Here is a 17,885-nt window from a genome sequence, read left to right on the forward strand (position 1 = left end):
ATGATCCCTTCTCTGTATTGAGCGTTGGATGGCTCTTTCTAATCTGTTTTTTGTTGAAGTTATTTGGCCCAGATTTACTGATCTTTTTGCTAAAAATGACAACTAATTTAATTTAGGTTCCAGTGTATTATTAGTGCTAGGTTATATATTCATTTGTTTTTAACTCAATATTTCCCTGTAGTTGTTTTTTTATTACAAAATAAATGCACAATATGGATTTCAACATATTATTTCAAGCAATCTGACCTAGTTTGTTTACAGACAAGATGTTAAGAGATGCATGGTAACAAGAGTTGGTTAGATAGAAAGGTTAGGAAGTAAATTGCATTCCTGTTGTCCATTAAGTGTTGCATATGTGGTTTCTGCAGTACATTGAATATATTTCTTAAAAATAAACTTTTATGTTTCCTTATACTGTAGCAAAGATCTCACTTTATATCTTCTTCCCATTAACAGAAGACAAATGATCTAATTCTTGTATTGAAATCAAAAATCCCCTCCATACCATTTGACTTGGCATTTTTCCCTGTTCGTCATAAGAGCCTCAGCATATTTTGTATAAAGAGTCATCCTACAGTGTCAAGGTTCATTAAAGAGGCACGGTTTTCCTATCTGCCAGAAAGGGATCTGTTTGCTCCCTCTACTCTGAATTTGCTTCTGCATAGGAATTTGACTCTTTCAAACTACTGACCCCCTGGTAAATAAGATAAACATCACCTGAGTAGCTTCGACTGTTAGAACACATATGAATGTGTTACTGGTTATCAGAAACAAAATCTGTTTTTTGGAGGCTTGTAGCCAAGTCAGATTAAAATTATATTCCAGAGGAGTTGAATTGTTTTTGAGTTGTCTGCTCAAACATTGTCTCAAAACAATACATCAAAGTCACACTCATCTGTGAGTCTGGCTTTGATCTATTGCAAATCTTTCCCCTCGTACACTAGCCATTTCTGTCACTTTCCTTCTGAGAAGTGGAAGATCAACAAAATTCAATTGAAATGATTATTCAATCACCGTTCAAAACTGAAATTAGGTTAAAGATATGTTGAAATGTCAGGATTACATTGAAAAAAGGATACCAGTATGTTCAAAATTTTCTTGTGACAAAATCCAGTGAAAAAATGATAAACATAGCAATACTATATGTCATCATATTGGTAGTTTAGAACAATAAAATATTGTTTTTCATAATTTACGCTAATGATTGCATTCCTTTCAGCACAGATGCTGTATCCCTATAGTCAAAACTGTCAAAAAAATACTAACCTAGAGATTCATTTCAGAATCATTTGTGGTATAAGAAAATAATTTCAGTGCCAAGAAAAACTTTGAGAACCTTGTTATATACATGTATTCATGTATATATTAGACCTAAAATGTAATTAGATCTTCATTAAACTCGTAACAAAAGATTAAGATAACCAGATTAGATGTGTTACACAAATAAAGATACTTGTGATTTAAGGAAACGCTCAAATGTTACTGACCAGTAAGGGCAGAAATTCATAAAAGCTGATGGGAAAGACTCGTTAACATTACAGGATATGTCTAGTTAAAGTCATTGCTTCTACCACCTATTACTATTTGATCATTTTGTTCATTAACTAATTTAACTATATTTTATGTCATTGTGTTAATCTGATTAAACATATACTGTATCTTAGCCTTTATTAAGACTTTCATGAAGATCTAATTACCTTTAAGGTCTACAATATACAAGAATACTGATCAACTCAGAATTTTACTCTGCATTGTGTTTCAGAGACATTCCTTCATGTACTGTATAGGCAGTCATCTCAAATAATCAGAATTAGCAGTGTAGGAGTGCACGACTAACATTCTTAATGTTCAACTATTACCTTGTTGAGTCAAGATATGTCAGAGTTTGTCATAATATCATTTATATGACTCTAATGTAGGTAATCTATTTTATAATATGTAGGGTGGAATAATATTTCCTTATGGGTTTTTTTCTGGTATTACAGTATCTCCCTGGTATGTTGAACTAATGAAGAGTTTTGAGGACACCCTTTTTTAGAGACCCTTTTTGTGTTGGTTTAGAAAGGAAATTGAATATAGTTTGTTTTGTATTTTTACATGGAGTAAAATAAGAATAATTAGTTTGGATGTATATCCATTTTTTTGGCATCACCACTGGTAAAGAACTTACATAAGCAAATCAAGACAAGATACAAAATGAAATACAGGAGCACATGGTATCACCTCACAAGACTGACTGTCATATAATGTTACCATTTGTTTTTGAGTGTGGTGTAGAAATCAAACAGTCATACTGACGATAAGATCTGAACGTATGCTCATGACCTGCTTTGTGTGACTTTGTGGGTGTCTACACACTTCATATGGCCATATTGTGAAAAACCTATTTAGATTCCTTGCATTGTACATTCAGCTATTACAAGAATCTTTTCTAGGTTTAAATCTGTGGAGTATTTGTCTGTTATTCAGAGAAATACACACAGTGTTGGTCATCTTAAAACTATTGAATTTTTTTTGTTAAGCGTCTTACCTCATCTTACCTCAGCAAGCCCTGGTAACAGTTTCTTTCTCTGTCCATTGAATGTAATGTATATTAATTGACTTGTGAATTCTGTGGAACTGATCCATTCATCAGCATCAAAACCTAAAAAAAGGATCAAAATAATCGTGTAATTGTTTGATCTAATTCATTAGATATGCCATTAGCATTACCACACTTTCATTGAGAAACCATTGTTCACTTTTCTGGGCTGCAGTTGCTGACTGAAAGAGCTGTGCTACTGTGCTACATGTTCTCCATTTTTATTTGATTGTGTTTTCTGTTTCAAATTTAAAGCAAATGGATGAAATGTGGCGAGAAATGAGGTGGATCATGGACGCCCTTCAGTACGCCCGTTACAAACAGCCTGTAGGTGGCGTACCAATCACCTGGTTTGTTGACACAACAGTGGAGCACTCCGTGGAGAAGAATGACTCCACGTCTTCTAACATGGACTATCTTCCCACTCCTTCCCCTTCACCTGAAATGCGCAGAAGAAAGGCTGTTAGCGGTAAGAAACCATAAAACCTTTTGCTTGTAGCTTAATTTAAAGGCAATTCTGAAAAATTCTCAGAAACAACATATTGTATTTTAGATAACCTTAGCAGTTAGCTCATCTTAGTAAATGATTAATAAATTTGATGTAACTCCATTTTTTGCATGTTACAGAATATTGACTTCTTTAATGTCAGAAGACTAAATCACATGGAGTTCCTCTGTGCTGCATAGTGTTCATTGTTAACAGCCCATGTTAAATTCACATATCATATGAACACTAAACATACAAGTGTTGTTATAATGCACATAAAACATAGTGGGTTTCTACCTTTGAAAGCAAAATCTTCTTCATTACTGTGTTTTCCTTATTTAGATTCACAGCCTGGCTCCGATGAAGATGGATGCTCTGAAGTCTTTCTCCCTACGGATAGCGACTATGATTCGAGTGATGCTTTGAGCCCCCGCGAGCTAGACCTGGTCTACTCCTCTTCCCAGGACATCTCTCAGCAGGCTGTCTGTGGCTTGAGTGGGAGCGCCCCTGATGTGTTGCAGGTGCACGACCTGAAGTACTCCTTCTGCCTAAAAGAAGACACCGGAGTGTCTAGTGGCTTTGACACAGAGGGTGAATTTTGCTCCAAGAACATGGAGGACTTGACGTTATCTGGACTCACTTCCAAAGGCGCAGACAAGGGCTCCCGTGGCAAGCAGTTTGGCAGTAAGAAGAAGCTGCTGTCCAAGCAACAACACCATAGCTACTTCAGCGGACACCACCGCTGGCTGCGGGTGCACAGTGAGAGCCAGGCCGTCTCGTTGTCAGAAGGTGTGTACACTCAGCAGCGGGAGACAGATTTACCTCTGGAATCAACTACTGGAGGGGCTATGAATATTTTCACTGAGCTACCACGTAGTTCTTTTTTACCTCACGCTTCTAGCCTCCCTGAAGACGGGAAGAATCGACACCGAGAGTCGAAACAGAATGTGCGCAGGATCTTTGTTGAGCCCTGCAAAAAGACTTCCCTGAGCGAAGATACCCACACCTGGACTCTGAATGTAGGAGAGTCAGAAGCTGCCACTGGTGTGGTGGTTGGTTTTGAATGCGCTGTGGCTCAAGATGTGGATTCTGACGACCAAACTAATTCTCAAGTATCTGAAATATTCAGCAGTACACTCTAGGAGTAAATTATCTGATGTAATTGTAGATGCTGTATCCTTTTTATGCAATTTCAGTCCATTTTTCCTGCTCTGTCTATTGCATTTACTGTTTAAAAAAAGCATGCAACACTGAATTCTTTTCTATTTAATGTAAACCAGGCTTAAATGGATATGCATCATTTCAATAGAATGTTAAAAAAATCTAAAGTTGCTGGTCGACTCTTAAGGTATAAATTCACTGGCTTTTGACTGTTATATCAATGATCAATGCAACATGAAGTGAAGCACTGCTTGGACATTTTAACTTAAAACTATTGCCTCCACGCAAGGTTTTACCAGAAAAGGCAAGTGATTTAACAATAGTTCAATTATAAAAAATACAATTTATCTGTGTATTAAATTGATATTTTTGAACATTTCAATAAATGCATGCAGGAGAATGCTGGATTTCAGAACCAGTCACATTCCATAATTGGTACTGATGTACATTGAACCTATTTTGTATTATCATTGTAATCTCCCTTCTAATACTACATTCTATAGTTTGAATGAGCTGATGCGAAACTAGTAATTTCTTAAGCAAAACAGCTTAACATTGTTTACATTTAAATTCATTTTACTTTTCCTAAATTCTACAAGAACACACAAGACTCCCATTGCACTGCAGTGTTATGTTTTGTTTCAGGTTTTACAATGTCATATGTAACGGGGATCGTGCATGAGCCAGTTACAGGAGTGATGTTACCCCCTCTGAAAGCTAGACAGTCATTCCTCCTAATGCAGTGGAAGAGGCCAAGGCATTAGGTATGCTTCCAGACATGCTGTACTGTCTGAAACTACTTGAGGAGACTGGTATATGTATTGTGCATAGTAGTGGCTTTAGACAAAAGGAAGGAACCTACCTTTTCACATTGAAAATATTGCCACTAACTGAAAAGCTTAAACTGCTATTAGAGAAAGTCTGAGATTTCCACATAAAATCGCCGTAAAACTCTACCACTACAAAGGACCAGACTTTTAGTGTAACACAGTTATTTGCTGTCTAGAGACAGCACTGTGCATGTTTGGAGCCCATGAGAAACCAGGATCAAATTCCAGTAGTCACATGGAGAGCCACACTCATCACACTTACAGAATTCAACCCCAGTTGCTAGATGGTAAAAGCCTTTTTGTAAATATACAGAGACAGAAGTGTGGAATTGACAACATATTTCTTTTCTGTTCAATTAATTCCATTTGAAAGAACCTGCAGCTCTTGTAATACCTGAAATGGATCACAGTGCTTTGCAAAGAGCATCTTCTTTGTTTCCCTATGATACTGCATGCTTTTAACTGTTGTACTAATAGAATATTTTCATTGTAGGACTACAGTACATATCTCCCTATGGTTTGGGTGAACTTCAGAGTGTTTCTAGCATTGAAAATACACGTTTCCATAAAGAGACTGCATCAGTCGTCACCTACTAAATTGGTTTGAATGAAACCAAAATGTGTGGCTGGCTCGTATTCATTTGCATGGCATTTAATAGAAGCAGTGAAACTGCAGATCTTGGAATCCTGCACTGGCTCTTACAGTGGCCATTGAATTGTGCAGATGGGGAAGCTGTCTGCTCGGATAATCAACATTCCACTGGATTTCTAAGAGTTTTCAAAAGTCCAATATATTATTGGAAATTGTGCTACATCTATATTTACAGACAAGTTAAATTATTTGCCTCTTAAAAATATCACTTTCCATAAATATTATATTTTACCTGCAATCATTTGCATTGAAAGAAAATGTATTTTATCAGCACCAAATTGCCCTAACCTGTAAATATGTGTATCTTTTTCATAAATAGTGCATAACAAGGCTTTGACATTAAGTGCTCTGTAACTGACTGACATTGCATATTTTGAACTGGTTCAATGGAGACAAATTCAAGGCTCATTCTCCCTTTCTTTCGCTTGGCCTGATTTCTGAATTTGGAATTGTCAGCTTGATCTCAGTTTTGGTCAAATTTAATTTAAAAACACTTACTATATTTGCAAACGTTTTGTTGCTGTCAGATACTGTACGATACAACACAATACCAGCGTAAGGATTGTTAAATTGTTAAATGTATTTGCTTCACAGTGATTACAAAATCAAATATTAACTGTCCTTAATAGAGCAATTAATGTTTTATTTTTTATGTTATTTTCTCATATTATTAATGGGAATCTAATTTTTTTTCAGGACTGTTAAAAAGGCAAAATTGATTACATCTAAAATATAGATATAAATTATTTTCCACTAGACTGCTGTTAATTATGGTAGATTTTGCACAGTTCTCAAAGAAGCACATTTCACATTTAGGTTTAAAAATTGTCTCCGGAACTCATTGTAGAGCAAATTCTACATGAAACAATCAAGCTTGTTATTTTTAAAATACCTCATTCATTGCTTCTGTTCAAGTTTTAGTAAGTATACTTGACATTCTAACAATCCTTTTTGCTTGGTTTGAAGGAGAAAAATAGCATCATAGCGTTCTCTGTCAATATGGACAAATCCTTCAATACAGCAAGGCTGGAAGTATTATCCTCAACCATAAATATCTGTACAGGTTTTCCAGTGCTTGGCCACGGTCAAGAGATTTCAAAAGAAGTGTGCTAAGCCATGGTGAAGAGAATTCAAGATAAATACCACAGGTAAGAAACACAAAGACACAGAAGGTCTTTCATAGCTATACATGATTTATCGAACGAGAATCTTCTGAAAGTGTTAAAAAAAATTATACTCAAATGTGCAAAGGGTTGTATGAAAATTAGATATTCGAGATTGTAAATATTGGACAGCAGGTTGCACTACTGCAGTGTTAATACAGTACACGTTGGTGTTATATAGTAAATGCAAGACCAATTAACTGATCTTTGCACAGTTTTGATGTGCTCTAAAAAACTCAAAATATCAGTTTGATAGCTATGGTAAAACAAATTATTAAACTGCTATCAACTCATTTGTACTGTATTGATCAGCTTTATAACCCTTTGTAATTTCTAAATACCTATTTTGCACTACATTACAGTAACAGTTTTGAGGATGTTTTCTACAGATGTGACTTTTCCAATTTTGAAAGTTGAAATTCAGCCACAAAACAGGTTTTGAATTTCTCAGTGTTGAAATTTAATGCTCATAGTTGCTAATTTCACTCAGGAAAGCTGGGCTTTTCCATATGATGTACATTTAACATAGCCCATTTTATTTTTTTAATTTGTGTCTATATTTCATTGTCAGCATGCTAAATATTTTATTTTGTGTTTGAACTATAATGGAGTTGAATCTTTTATGTAAGATTGTCAATGTATGCTTTATCACTGGCCCTTGTAAATACATATATTTCACTTGTGATCAGAGTGAATTTCAATGCTGTGTTCCAAAACATTCAGTTGAGATCTTATATAAAAATATAACCGAGTATGAATATGCCTTTTGTACGTCCCACAAGCTTTGAATTAAATAGTTTCCCTTAGAAATCAAAGACTTTTATTCTTATGAGACAAAAATTAGGCAAATCCCAAGGTTTATTAAGAGTTTTGTTGTCCAAGATATCAAAATGCATAACAATATTTTGGATTTTAGTAAATGCATCAAAGTATGCAATAAAGCAGATCTTCTGCATACTGTGTAAAATTACAGCCTCAAAGCAGTTATTTTAAATTATTTAGTTGTGGAGTTGTGGGCATTATCTTCAAAGAAAATGTTTATGATGGTAACCTGCAACAGTAAAAATAGTACTAAGAAAGGAACATTTTTATAACAACTATTAATACAAATCATCTATTTTTTGTGTTAGTGAAAAATGTGATTTTATTATGTTTTTTAGTAAAATGAGTTTAGAATAGCTGGGTGTTTCAGAATGAGAACTGACAGACAGAGTGACAGACTTTACCTCCTTGAAATTCAAATGCTTGTGAGACTAGTACAAGGCAGGCAGGGCTTTTAATTGTGTGTCTAAAGCATGAAGTCAGTCCCTTTCAGTTACTTGCAGTGTGTGAAATGCAGAGGTGTTGACCATTGTAAAAATACAAATTAAGAAAGGTTGAAAAACAGTGGTCCGTACACTTGACAAGACTAGAAGCGAGTTACCACTCCGCAGAGAAAATATTACCATGCTGCTCATGCAATTCAAATGATATGCTGAAAAATCCGTGTGAGGCAATAAATGTGCATTCACCTTTAAGGAGTTTTACAATGTGAACTGGAATCAGACATCATTATTTTGAAAAAAGATCTTTACAAACATTATCTCAGTATCAACAGGAAACAGATTTCTTGATTTGATATGCTTTTCTGCACTTAATATCCATATCCGTTTCATAACACTGTAAACCAAGGGGGGATTGGCTTTGCTGGTACCTGGGTTGTAATATATTGTTAATTATATTTACAATTAAATCATGTAATTCTGTGGCAGTGTGAAATCCTAAACCTTTAATTCAAAAAATGAATTCACTTGAAAACTTGAAACTTCCTTCAACTAAGTTTGGTTTTAAGGAAAGAGAATGGTTAATTTAAGTTGGCCTATCAATCGATGGTTTTTGTATATAGAAAGAAATGTTGAAGCCAGCTTTGCATGTTTCACGTGCTTTTGTTCTGTTGTTTCAGAATTAGTCTTTGTATGAAGGAGTCTTGTTGACAATTTAAAATGTGAATGAAGTCTTTCATAATTGATAAGATATCAATGCTGGGACAAATCAAGTAAATTTACTGATCACCACACTGGACTATTTTGTAACATGTAAAGAAGGCTGTTCTCTTCTATGATGTTTTACTGTACTGTGTTTAGTCACAGAGGAAAAGCCTTAACTGTTGGCATGTTTGTGGATTGCTATTTTACTACAAAGATGTTTGTTGTTGCCATCTTGAAACAAGGGCACACTGTTGCTTTATTCAGTAAATTTTATTCTTTAAACACCTTCTGAATGTCAGTTTTGTTTGAAAACAGTATTTTAAGATTAGAGTGACACAAGGGAAATAAATAGTGCAAATCCCAAAACAGTAGTGTATTTTCTAGATAACAATGGAGGTGGAGTTGAAGGTGTTTGGTAAAGAGCAACACCACACTTTTCCGAATAATAGCATTACAGGACAGACCAAACAGGAAAGTTTGTATTTATTTGCATTACATAGTACTGACAGTGGCTATTTATATCTAAATCTAGTTTACTGCTATGAATGAAATGAAACCTCTGTGCTTCTATTGGTCATCAGATTGTTAGTAAACTAATGATGTCAAACATTCACCAAACTCTTCTTGAATACTCCTACTGACTCTACATCCACAACATGACTTGAGCAGTTTTTTTACACACCCACAACCTGAGACATTAATGAGCCCATTAATCTACCATGGTTACCTGTCAAGTATGGATCTTCAATATATTGTACTTTAATTTAATCAATATTATTCCCTTTGCTTATTTGTAGTCTTTCAGAGCAGTGTTCCAGTGACACTGAAATTAAAGATGTTTTGTTATCAAATGTTTTCAGTCGGCAAAGATGTGTTTGACAGAAACTTCCCTTTCTCTTTGCTCTACCAATTTCCAATAAGTGATGGGGGGAGATAGTAGCTATGGAAACTTTTGGGTATCTTTAGTTTACCAAAAGGCTAAATATAAAGCAGCTGGTAACTATGGAAACAACCCAGAGCACTGTTGCCATCTTGGAATACATGACATTAGAGGTGTTTGGGACCCCAATCAAACAGTCGAAAGAACAAGTAATCAGACAGACAAGAACATTTTGCACCGCTAGAATTAAAACTTAAAACTGCAGAACCAGGAACAAACTAAAACCCCTAATCCTAATGTTTGCAGATGTTATATTCCTTGGTTTTGTTGTATTGAAAGGTATTCAAAGAAACAAGTATTTTCAAAGCAAATTTTGTCTAGGCACACACAACACAATTTTCTCTACCATTTAATGCAGTGTTTATTTTTTAAGTAACGTTTACTATTTAATGTACAAAGGTTTTTGAGACCTACAGTACATGGTCCTCATTTTAATGAAAAGTAAATGTTCCATAAAAACAGATCCTGGTAATCAGCTACAAGATTATAAACCTACCAACCCATGGTAGGGTGTTGTGCTACAGTGATAAATAGATTCAGTCCCATTCTATATTGTGAAGTAAAGAGCTCTGGGATTCTGCTGGTTGAAAAACTCTATATAACTGAACAGTATTTGTGAATTAATTTGTTTTGGGTATTTCTTGCAACATTAAAAAACAGTTGTAATATTTGTAATGAAGTCTACTCTTTCAGATCTAACAGCATTTGTCTGCTGGTGTCATTTGTGTTTCTACTACACATCAAGCTTGAGAAACAGCAGGGTAAGTGTTGGTTCCATTATGGAACCTGCTGGTAAGTTGGTAGCCTGTCACTTGTCTCTTATCTCCCTCACACCCCTGTATGACATGGCACAGACACTGATAGTTCTGTAGTTCAAGGGTAACATTGATGTAAAAACAGAGACAATTTCCTGTCATGGGGGATCCAACAGCAAGATCCGTCAATTGCTAACAAAGGAGTGCTTAATGGCTGTGTGCATTTATTTTCCTTAAACTAACAGCAATGGCATACAACACTTAAAGATTTTCCTTAAGTGATGACTAATAAGTCACAGCTGGAAACAGAAGAGGTGTGAAAGTTCCCATCAACACACTGCTTAGGGGGGAATTTGCTGCATATTCCTCACCCTGATCAGAGAAATGACTGCCAGCACTGTGATTCTCAAAACTGGGGCTCTTTGTCTGAAGTAGTTTGGTGTTTTGGATTTTTTTCCAATGTCCCAAAATGATTTGTATGTTAAATACAACAATCATTAAGTGGGCTTGTAGCATCACTTTTACAACTTCACCACTTCTAACCTGCACACAATCCATGACATGGAAGCAAATATGCTACACTAGCCTAAAATCTGGTTTGAAGGCCTCCAGCAGTGAGTTTAAAAGCAGATTTTCATCATGCGCTTAAAAAACACATTTATGAATTTATGAAAAAAAAATTACCCAAACGTACTTTTAAGACAAATTCATTTTTCAGTGAATGAGAATAATTCTTTGTTTTGACATTTTGTAGAGTGATAGCTAAGAGAACTAAATGCAGCCAATTTAATCTTCAGTTTCTTGTTAAAAAATGAGGTCTAGGAGGCGCAGACAAAGATGTAACCAGACCTGGTAAGGAAATGTCTGCAGAGGATGTTGGGAGGATCCCAGAGGGGCACTGTCGTACAGGAGAAGTAATGGAAAAGATATAGCCAACCGCCAGCATGCTGGAAATTTCATTCTTAGTGAGTTTCTTTAATTGCATTGATGAAAACTGGCATAAGCAGATGGGGGCTATGCCAAGACAGTATGGTCTTTTTTATATGATGGGTGTAATTTCTAAAATAAAGCATTTAAAAGGAATTGATGATCGTGGCAGAGCTCATAGGAGTAACTGGAATGCTTTACTTTAGAATTCACAAGTTACGTTTTGGCCATCCAAATTAATTCCTGCTCAAGTTGTGCATATTGCATATTTTTGTATGAATTAGCAAATGTACTTTCGAAGTCTACCTAATTGAATAAATGTTTAATTTCACATATTCCCATTAAAATGTCTTTATTTGCAAAATTTGTTTAAACTTTAGGTAATCAATTGTAAAAAGAACTATAACAAATATATCAATTCTGCTACATCATGTCATCATGAAACAGGAGTCAGCTGGAGAGAACCTTTAGCATCCATTTTTTGTTCTGTAAACCGTTTAATTTAGTTACACTAGTAATTCATGAGGCATGTAAAAACTAGCTTTTCAAAGAACATACTTAAAATTAATCATTAACAGTCCATAAGTAAACAACAAGTAGCCTAACAAATATTTAACCTTTTTCCTTTCTGGGGTACCAGACTCAAAGTTAAATGTTATTAATAAAAATCACTCCTGATTACTTAGCCAACAATCCAACAATACAATTGGTTACCAATCAATAATTTACATTTTTAGGTGGAAACAAAAACCTACTATTTGCAGTGTTTTATGTAGTTAGTGCAAGATTTTAGCATTAGCTTGGGACATTCTTTGTGTTAGTGTCTTTCTATCCTTAACCTTTTTGCTTTTCCATTTTAACCAGACTCAGTGCATTGGGAATAGACTGTCACCTTTAGCTTTGCAGTGTCAACATCAGATTTTTTTTCACTGAATAAATATTAAAATCAATCTAGGTAATTTAGGATTACAGGAATTATATGAAAGTGAAGGTTGATGACAAATAAGTGCTATGTTTACCCCTATTAAAGAGCAGTGGTGGGTCGAATTTACTTTCCAACTTCCATCTTCCTTAGGGCAGCTGTTTAAGGAAAAGTAACAAAACACTTCACAATAAGAAAGACAAAATTCTGATTGGGCTTAATCCTTAATCACAAATGAACTGTGTTATAAAAAAAATCCTAACATGAGAAAAAGGGCAGTTAGCCCTTTGTCTAGAAAGTCACAATCCCATTTTCTGGACAGCCACAATTGTGTGGCTTTAAATTTATCTGAATCATCAATGTACATAAACTTGCTAACTATCTGGATTGAATAGTCATTTTGATAAATGAAGATCAATAAGAAAGTGGCTTGGATACTACAAAAAACAGAAGATTCAAGTATTTAAAACTGACTTGGAACCTTTTTGAAGGTAAAAATGCATTATAAACATAATAATCTATATTATCACATTATAGTGTATATAATGCAAAAATATTAGAGAATGCCTTCACTAGGTATACTGTAGGACCAACAGCAGCTGACAGAGCTCTATATGAGACATGCTCAGTTGTGAATTATATCTAGTGCAGCACTCTAAGATATCCCACATATTCCTATTGGGTTGAAGACCACACAAACCCATCCTTAAAACTATCAAGTGTAAGTGTTTCAATAAGACCTTAAGAAGTTACAAAAGCAGTATGAAAAACATATCCTTTATTCAAGGTCATAGGAACTCCAGCAGGCAGGGACATAAGTAGGTTACAAAATGTTCTTTGGTTCATATGTTTTCAAGTAACTAATTGTACCATGAATTATGAATTAATATTTTTGTTCAGTTTTGATGCTAAAGGCAGCATCACAGAGAAGACCACTGATTAGGTCCTGCTTTTCATCTTTGAATGAAAGCATTAGACATGTGTGCTATTGCCTTCAACAGTGTACCAGCAATCTTGGTTCCTGAGAAAGCTCTATCCCAACCTTCTTTCCCCTAGCACAGTCTGCTCTTTGCTTCTGTGTTGCTCCAGAAATGTTAATCTTCCTGTATTGTAAAAACATCCCTGTTGGTCTTGTCTTATCTCCAGGGATACAGTTCACAATTTTGTTAGTCCAACTCTGATCCTTTCATCTTGTTCTCTGTCCCAGTCCAGTTTTTCACTCTATTGTTGTCACAAGCTCTTGTTTGCTCTCTGATCTTTTCTTTGTTCGTTCTGTTTTGACAGTATTACTTTACAATATTTTTCTTTTTCTTTAGGTCCCAGGTATTATGAAGTAGTGCACCTAATTGCCCCACTTCTACACACCTACTGTACTTCTACTATACACCCATGGTGTACCACTTCTGTATAAACAGTTCTCAGTAACATGAAACACAAAGTAATAAATTGCTTTATTTTCAAAAAATAAAGATGTGCCACTGTTATATTTGTAAAATACTAGTTTTATTTCTTCTGTGGCTTTAATGCTATTCTAATAACTTCACATGTCAATGTAAAATCTTCTTGTGTGTCTGCTCATTCATTATTTGTACACTATTGCACTTAAAGTGACTGTATCCCTGAAAAACAATAAAAGTCTAAAAAGGAGTCCTTTTGTTACAGTGAAACAAAAAAATAACAGCAAAAGGTTTTGATTGTTCTGTTTGTTTTATGTGTTGTTCACACATTCAGTCTTGGTAATGATATCTTCAATGCAGTGGTTGGCATCAATAAGCCACATAAATTCAGATGAGAAAATCCAGCCATCCATTTTCTAACTCCTTTAACTGGAGCCTAACCTGGCAGTCAACAAGCCCAAGATGAGATAAACCCTAGATGGGAAACCATAGTGCACACACAGGAACTAATACACATTGACACTAGGGCTAATTTTTCCAGAACCCAATTAACCTAACAGCATGTCTTTGGACTGTGGTAGGAAACTGGAACATCTGGAGGAAACCCATGCAAACATAGGCAGAACATACAAACTCCATGCAGATAGAACCCCAGGAATGGAACCCAGGTCTGTGAGGCAACAGTGCTAACCACTGTACCACTTTGCCACCCCAAAATAGAAAATGTGCCATAAAATTTAGCTTCAGTTCAGCTTTAGATTCAGTTTCTTTTATTTCTGTTTTGCTCCATATAAAATGCCTCGAAAAGAATAAACGTTATGAAATGTCAAGGAGTGTTGCCTGTAGTACAAACCTGTAAAGAAGGGTTTTATCAAATCATTAGATAGATTAAATAGTTATTTCCCTTATCAAAATATCTGTTTATATTGTCCCTGGTATTTGGTATTTACAAAGTTAAAGAAACATAACTTATATACATGCATATCTGAAAGATTTTATTTGACGTTTTGTACCTGAAATAAAAAAAAATGTTGGTACTGTAACATTACTAGAGAGGGTCATTCTTGCAAAAGCCCAAGATGGTGATAAGTTCTGTCCCCATAAAGTGGGGATATACAGGCAACATTGACTGGGCTGGATAAAATGCCAGCCTTATTCCTTTTGGGTGGCTTGGGGTCTGGCTGGTACAATGATTACCCAGTGTTTTTGTGCCAGGCACCTTTACATCACTCCGGTTTCATTTATTACCGCTACGCTTATTTTCTTACTGTGGAAAACTCATTCTGCAGTTAGTGAGCACATCAGCACTCGCTGATTCTGTCACAATATTATTAGGTACTGTCACTGTTGTCATTTATACATTAAATCAGCATGTATATGCAGGAGTTTTTACTGACATGGGAAACTAACACCTGGTCTCCTGAACTAAGCACACTAGTCTTGTTTATTTGCAAGCTTTAGAATAATTGCTTTAAATAATTTTGTTAACCGACTTTTGACCAATCACAACACACAAATAACAAAATGGACAAGTGAGTTGTAACAAAAGGCAATGAAGAACTGATCCATCTGCTAACCTGGGGCACAGAATCAGATCAGACCTGCAAATCCCTAATTGTAAACATACTACTTTATGCCAGATTTCACTTTGCAACTTTCTACTCAAAAGAAATCCACTATAGATAACTGGTAAACAGATAACTGGCAATTGACCGGCTGGGCAAAGTTTTGATTTATTCTAGGCTTAGGACTTATTTTAACCTGTCCATATAAAAAGCTTTCACACACAATTTTAGATTATTTACTTGCAATGCATAGTATAAAAGTTTTATGGAAAATCTGCAATAATTATGAAATATGTTTTGTGTTCGTACTTATTTCGTTACCAACTTATATATTGATGAAACAATATCCAATATCGCTCCAAACCTAAGTAGTATCTACATAGATTTCATTAACCTGCTAAAAACTGAAACAGCTGTTTTTAAAATAAAGATGATACCATTCATATAAATTCAATTTGAAATAACATTGGTGGGACAACTTTTTCTGCACAGGTTTCATATGAGATCTGATACCTAACAAACAGGCAACAGTTTCAGAAATAGAATTTTCTTTAAAGACCACACAAAATGCCGCTCAGTGAAACTCAGCTCAATACAGGTCTGATTAATTGGTGAAGGCTTAGGCAAACAAGGTGTTCAGACTTACTAGGTTTAAACAGAGGAAAACTGTCAGTCAGAGTGAGTCCATAGTAACAGAAAGACCAAACATCCATAGCAGCAAGTCTGAACCAGGGCTTCTGTGGTTACCTGATTAAAAGGGAGAAACTGCTATAGTTTTATACTTCTGTGCAGAAAAAAGGAGACTGTCAAAAACGTATGCATTTAAAACTCAGCTGTGTGGTCACTATTTCCATTTTTTTTCTTGTAATTCAGTAATCCTCTATCCTCTATAGAGATTTTATAGACTCTGTATTGTATGTAATAATGTATTTTTATTAAATATTATTTTATTAAATTGTAAGTTAATTACACAGGAACTGCACTTGTTACTGTTGGCCTTTAGGAAACTGAGTTTATAAAACCATATATATGAAACACTAAGGTGCATTGTCCTATTTAGGGTGATTGCTGCACTGTGACGGACTCTTCAACAGATATGGAACAAAAAGAGAGAACAGTCAATGTTTTTAGGATTTTTTTTTGTTTGTTTCTGGATGTTTTAATTGACTTTCACAAGGCTTGTCAGAGCCAATATTCATCCTCAAACTCTTAACCCTGCCCCCACCCGACTGAATCTCCAGTTAGGTACACCAGTGTTTAAATAACTGATCCCCCAAGCAATGTGTCTTTTTGCCTTAGTAGGAAAAGCAGAGTATTCAGTGTTGTCATGCAGGATTTACTTTGTATAAATATTTCCCGATAACAGAAGAAAAAAAATACAAATTATAGAAGACCTTGCAAATCAAAGTCAGCTAGTTACCATAGTAAATCACTTTTCTAACGATGGTAGCAGAATAGTCCCTAGTCTGTACATTTTGAGCTTTAGAAAAACTATTAGTCTGTTGGACTTAAAAACTTTGTTTATGGTTTGTTGCTTAGCTGTGTTGCTAAGCTACATGACACCAGAGTTTGAAAGATTGTAAACTTTTTTTCTGCACATTCTGCATGGATGCTATGCTTGGTAAATGTAGCCATTGATATTCAGCATGGGGTTGATCAGAATTGTTAGTGGGTGACGTTTCTAATCCTTTGATTTGAACATGTTGCTAAAGCTATAGCTAATCAATTTGGTTGCATATTGATATATTATCAATGAATAATGTCAGTCATGTCATGAATGTTACATTTTATATTACGTCAGAGCCTATTTAAAATTGATACTTTCCTATACAGCTCAAATAATTATTTATCATTATTCTGCAGCATACAGCTTGTTGTACAATTTTTATCTTAGTTTTTCTAGTATTTTTCCTTTATTTACTGTTTGTTTTTTGTACTTATTTATTGAATATTTTTTCCTCTTTATGAATGTTTCATCTGTGATTGGTATTCTTTTGGTGATAAATGTCACAGATTCTGGAAACAAATATTCTCATTGATTGGACGCTTTGAGGGGAAGCAGCCTAGTGTCACACACATTAGATAAGGCATATAAAGAAAGACACAGATAAGGCGCTTGGACATGTGGAACACTTTTATAACTCCCTGTATACATTTTCCTTTGGAGGAAGTCACTTTTCACAAGCATGAAAAAAGAATTAGTCAGAATGGACAACAGTAATCATGCAAATTACAGGAAAGAACGTAAAAAAAATCATGTGATTGAGCCTGTTCCTTGAAAATGATTCCTCTTTAGTTATTGAGGTCTCAGGCTTTTGCAGTACCATAACTGAAGCTACTGTAGTACACAACCTTTTATTTGCCCTCATATTCTTGTTTATTCCACACACTCTTTTCATACTTCTTCCAACTGTCATGTGACCTTCCCCCTAGCAAAGCGCTGTGAATTTCTGTAATAAACACTGTTTGGTCTGAACATATTAAGCTATTCTACTACTTATTTGAATTTAGTCTGAATATATTAAGCTATTCAATTAC

At 35.0% G+C, this 17,885-nt stretch overlaps 1 protein-coding gene across 1 annotated transcript in view; it reads left to right on the forward strand.

The window, feature by feature from the left end:
• The window catches only part of ankfn1a (ankyrin repeat and fibronectin type III domain containing 1a), a 197,506-nt gene extending 188,378 nt beyond the window's left edge, over positions 1-9,128 (forward strand). The window contains exons 24-25 of the mRNA XM_069194507.1: positions 2,837-3,050; positions 3,411-9,128. Of these exons, the coding sequence (XP_069050608.1) occupies positions 2,837-3,050; positions 3,411-4,210 (1,014 nt within the window). The 3' untranslated portion in view covers positions 4,211-9,128. The remainder of the gene's footprint in view (positions 1-2,836; positions 3,051-3,410) is intronic.
• The last annotated feature ends 8,757 nt before the right edge of the window (positions 9,129-17,885 follow it).

Source organism: Lepisosteus oculatus, chromosome 9, assembly GCF_040954835.1.
Source record: "Lepisosteus oculatus isolate fLepOcu1 chromosome 9, fLepOcu1.hap2, whole genome shotgun sequence".
In the NCBI taxonomy this organism is placed as follows: Eukaryota; Metazoa; Chordata; class Actinopteri; order Semionotiformes; family Lepisosteidae; genus Lepisosteus; species Lepisosteus oculatus.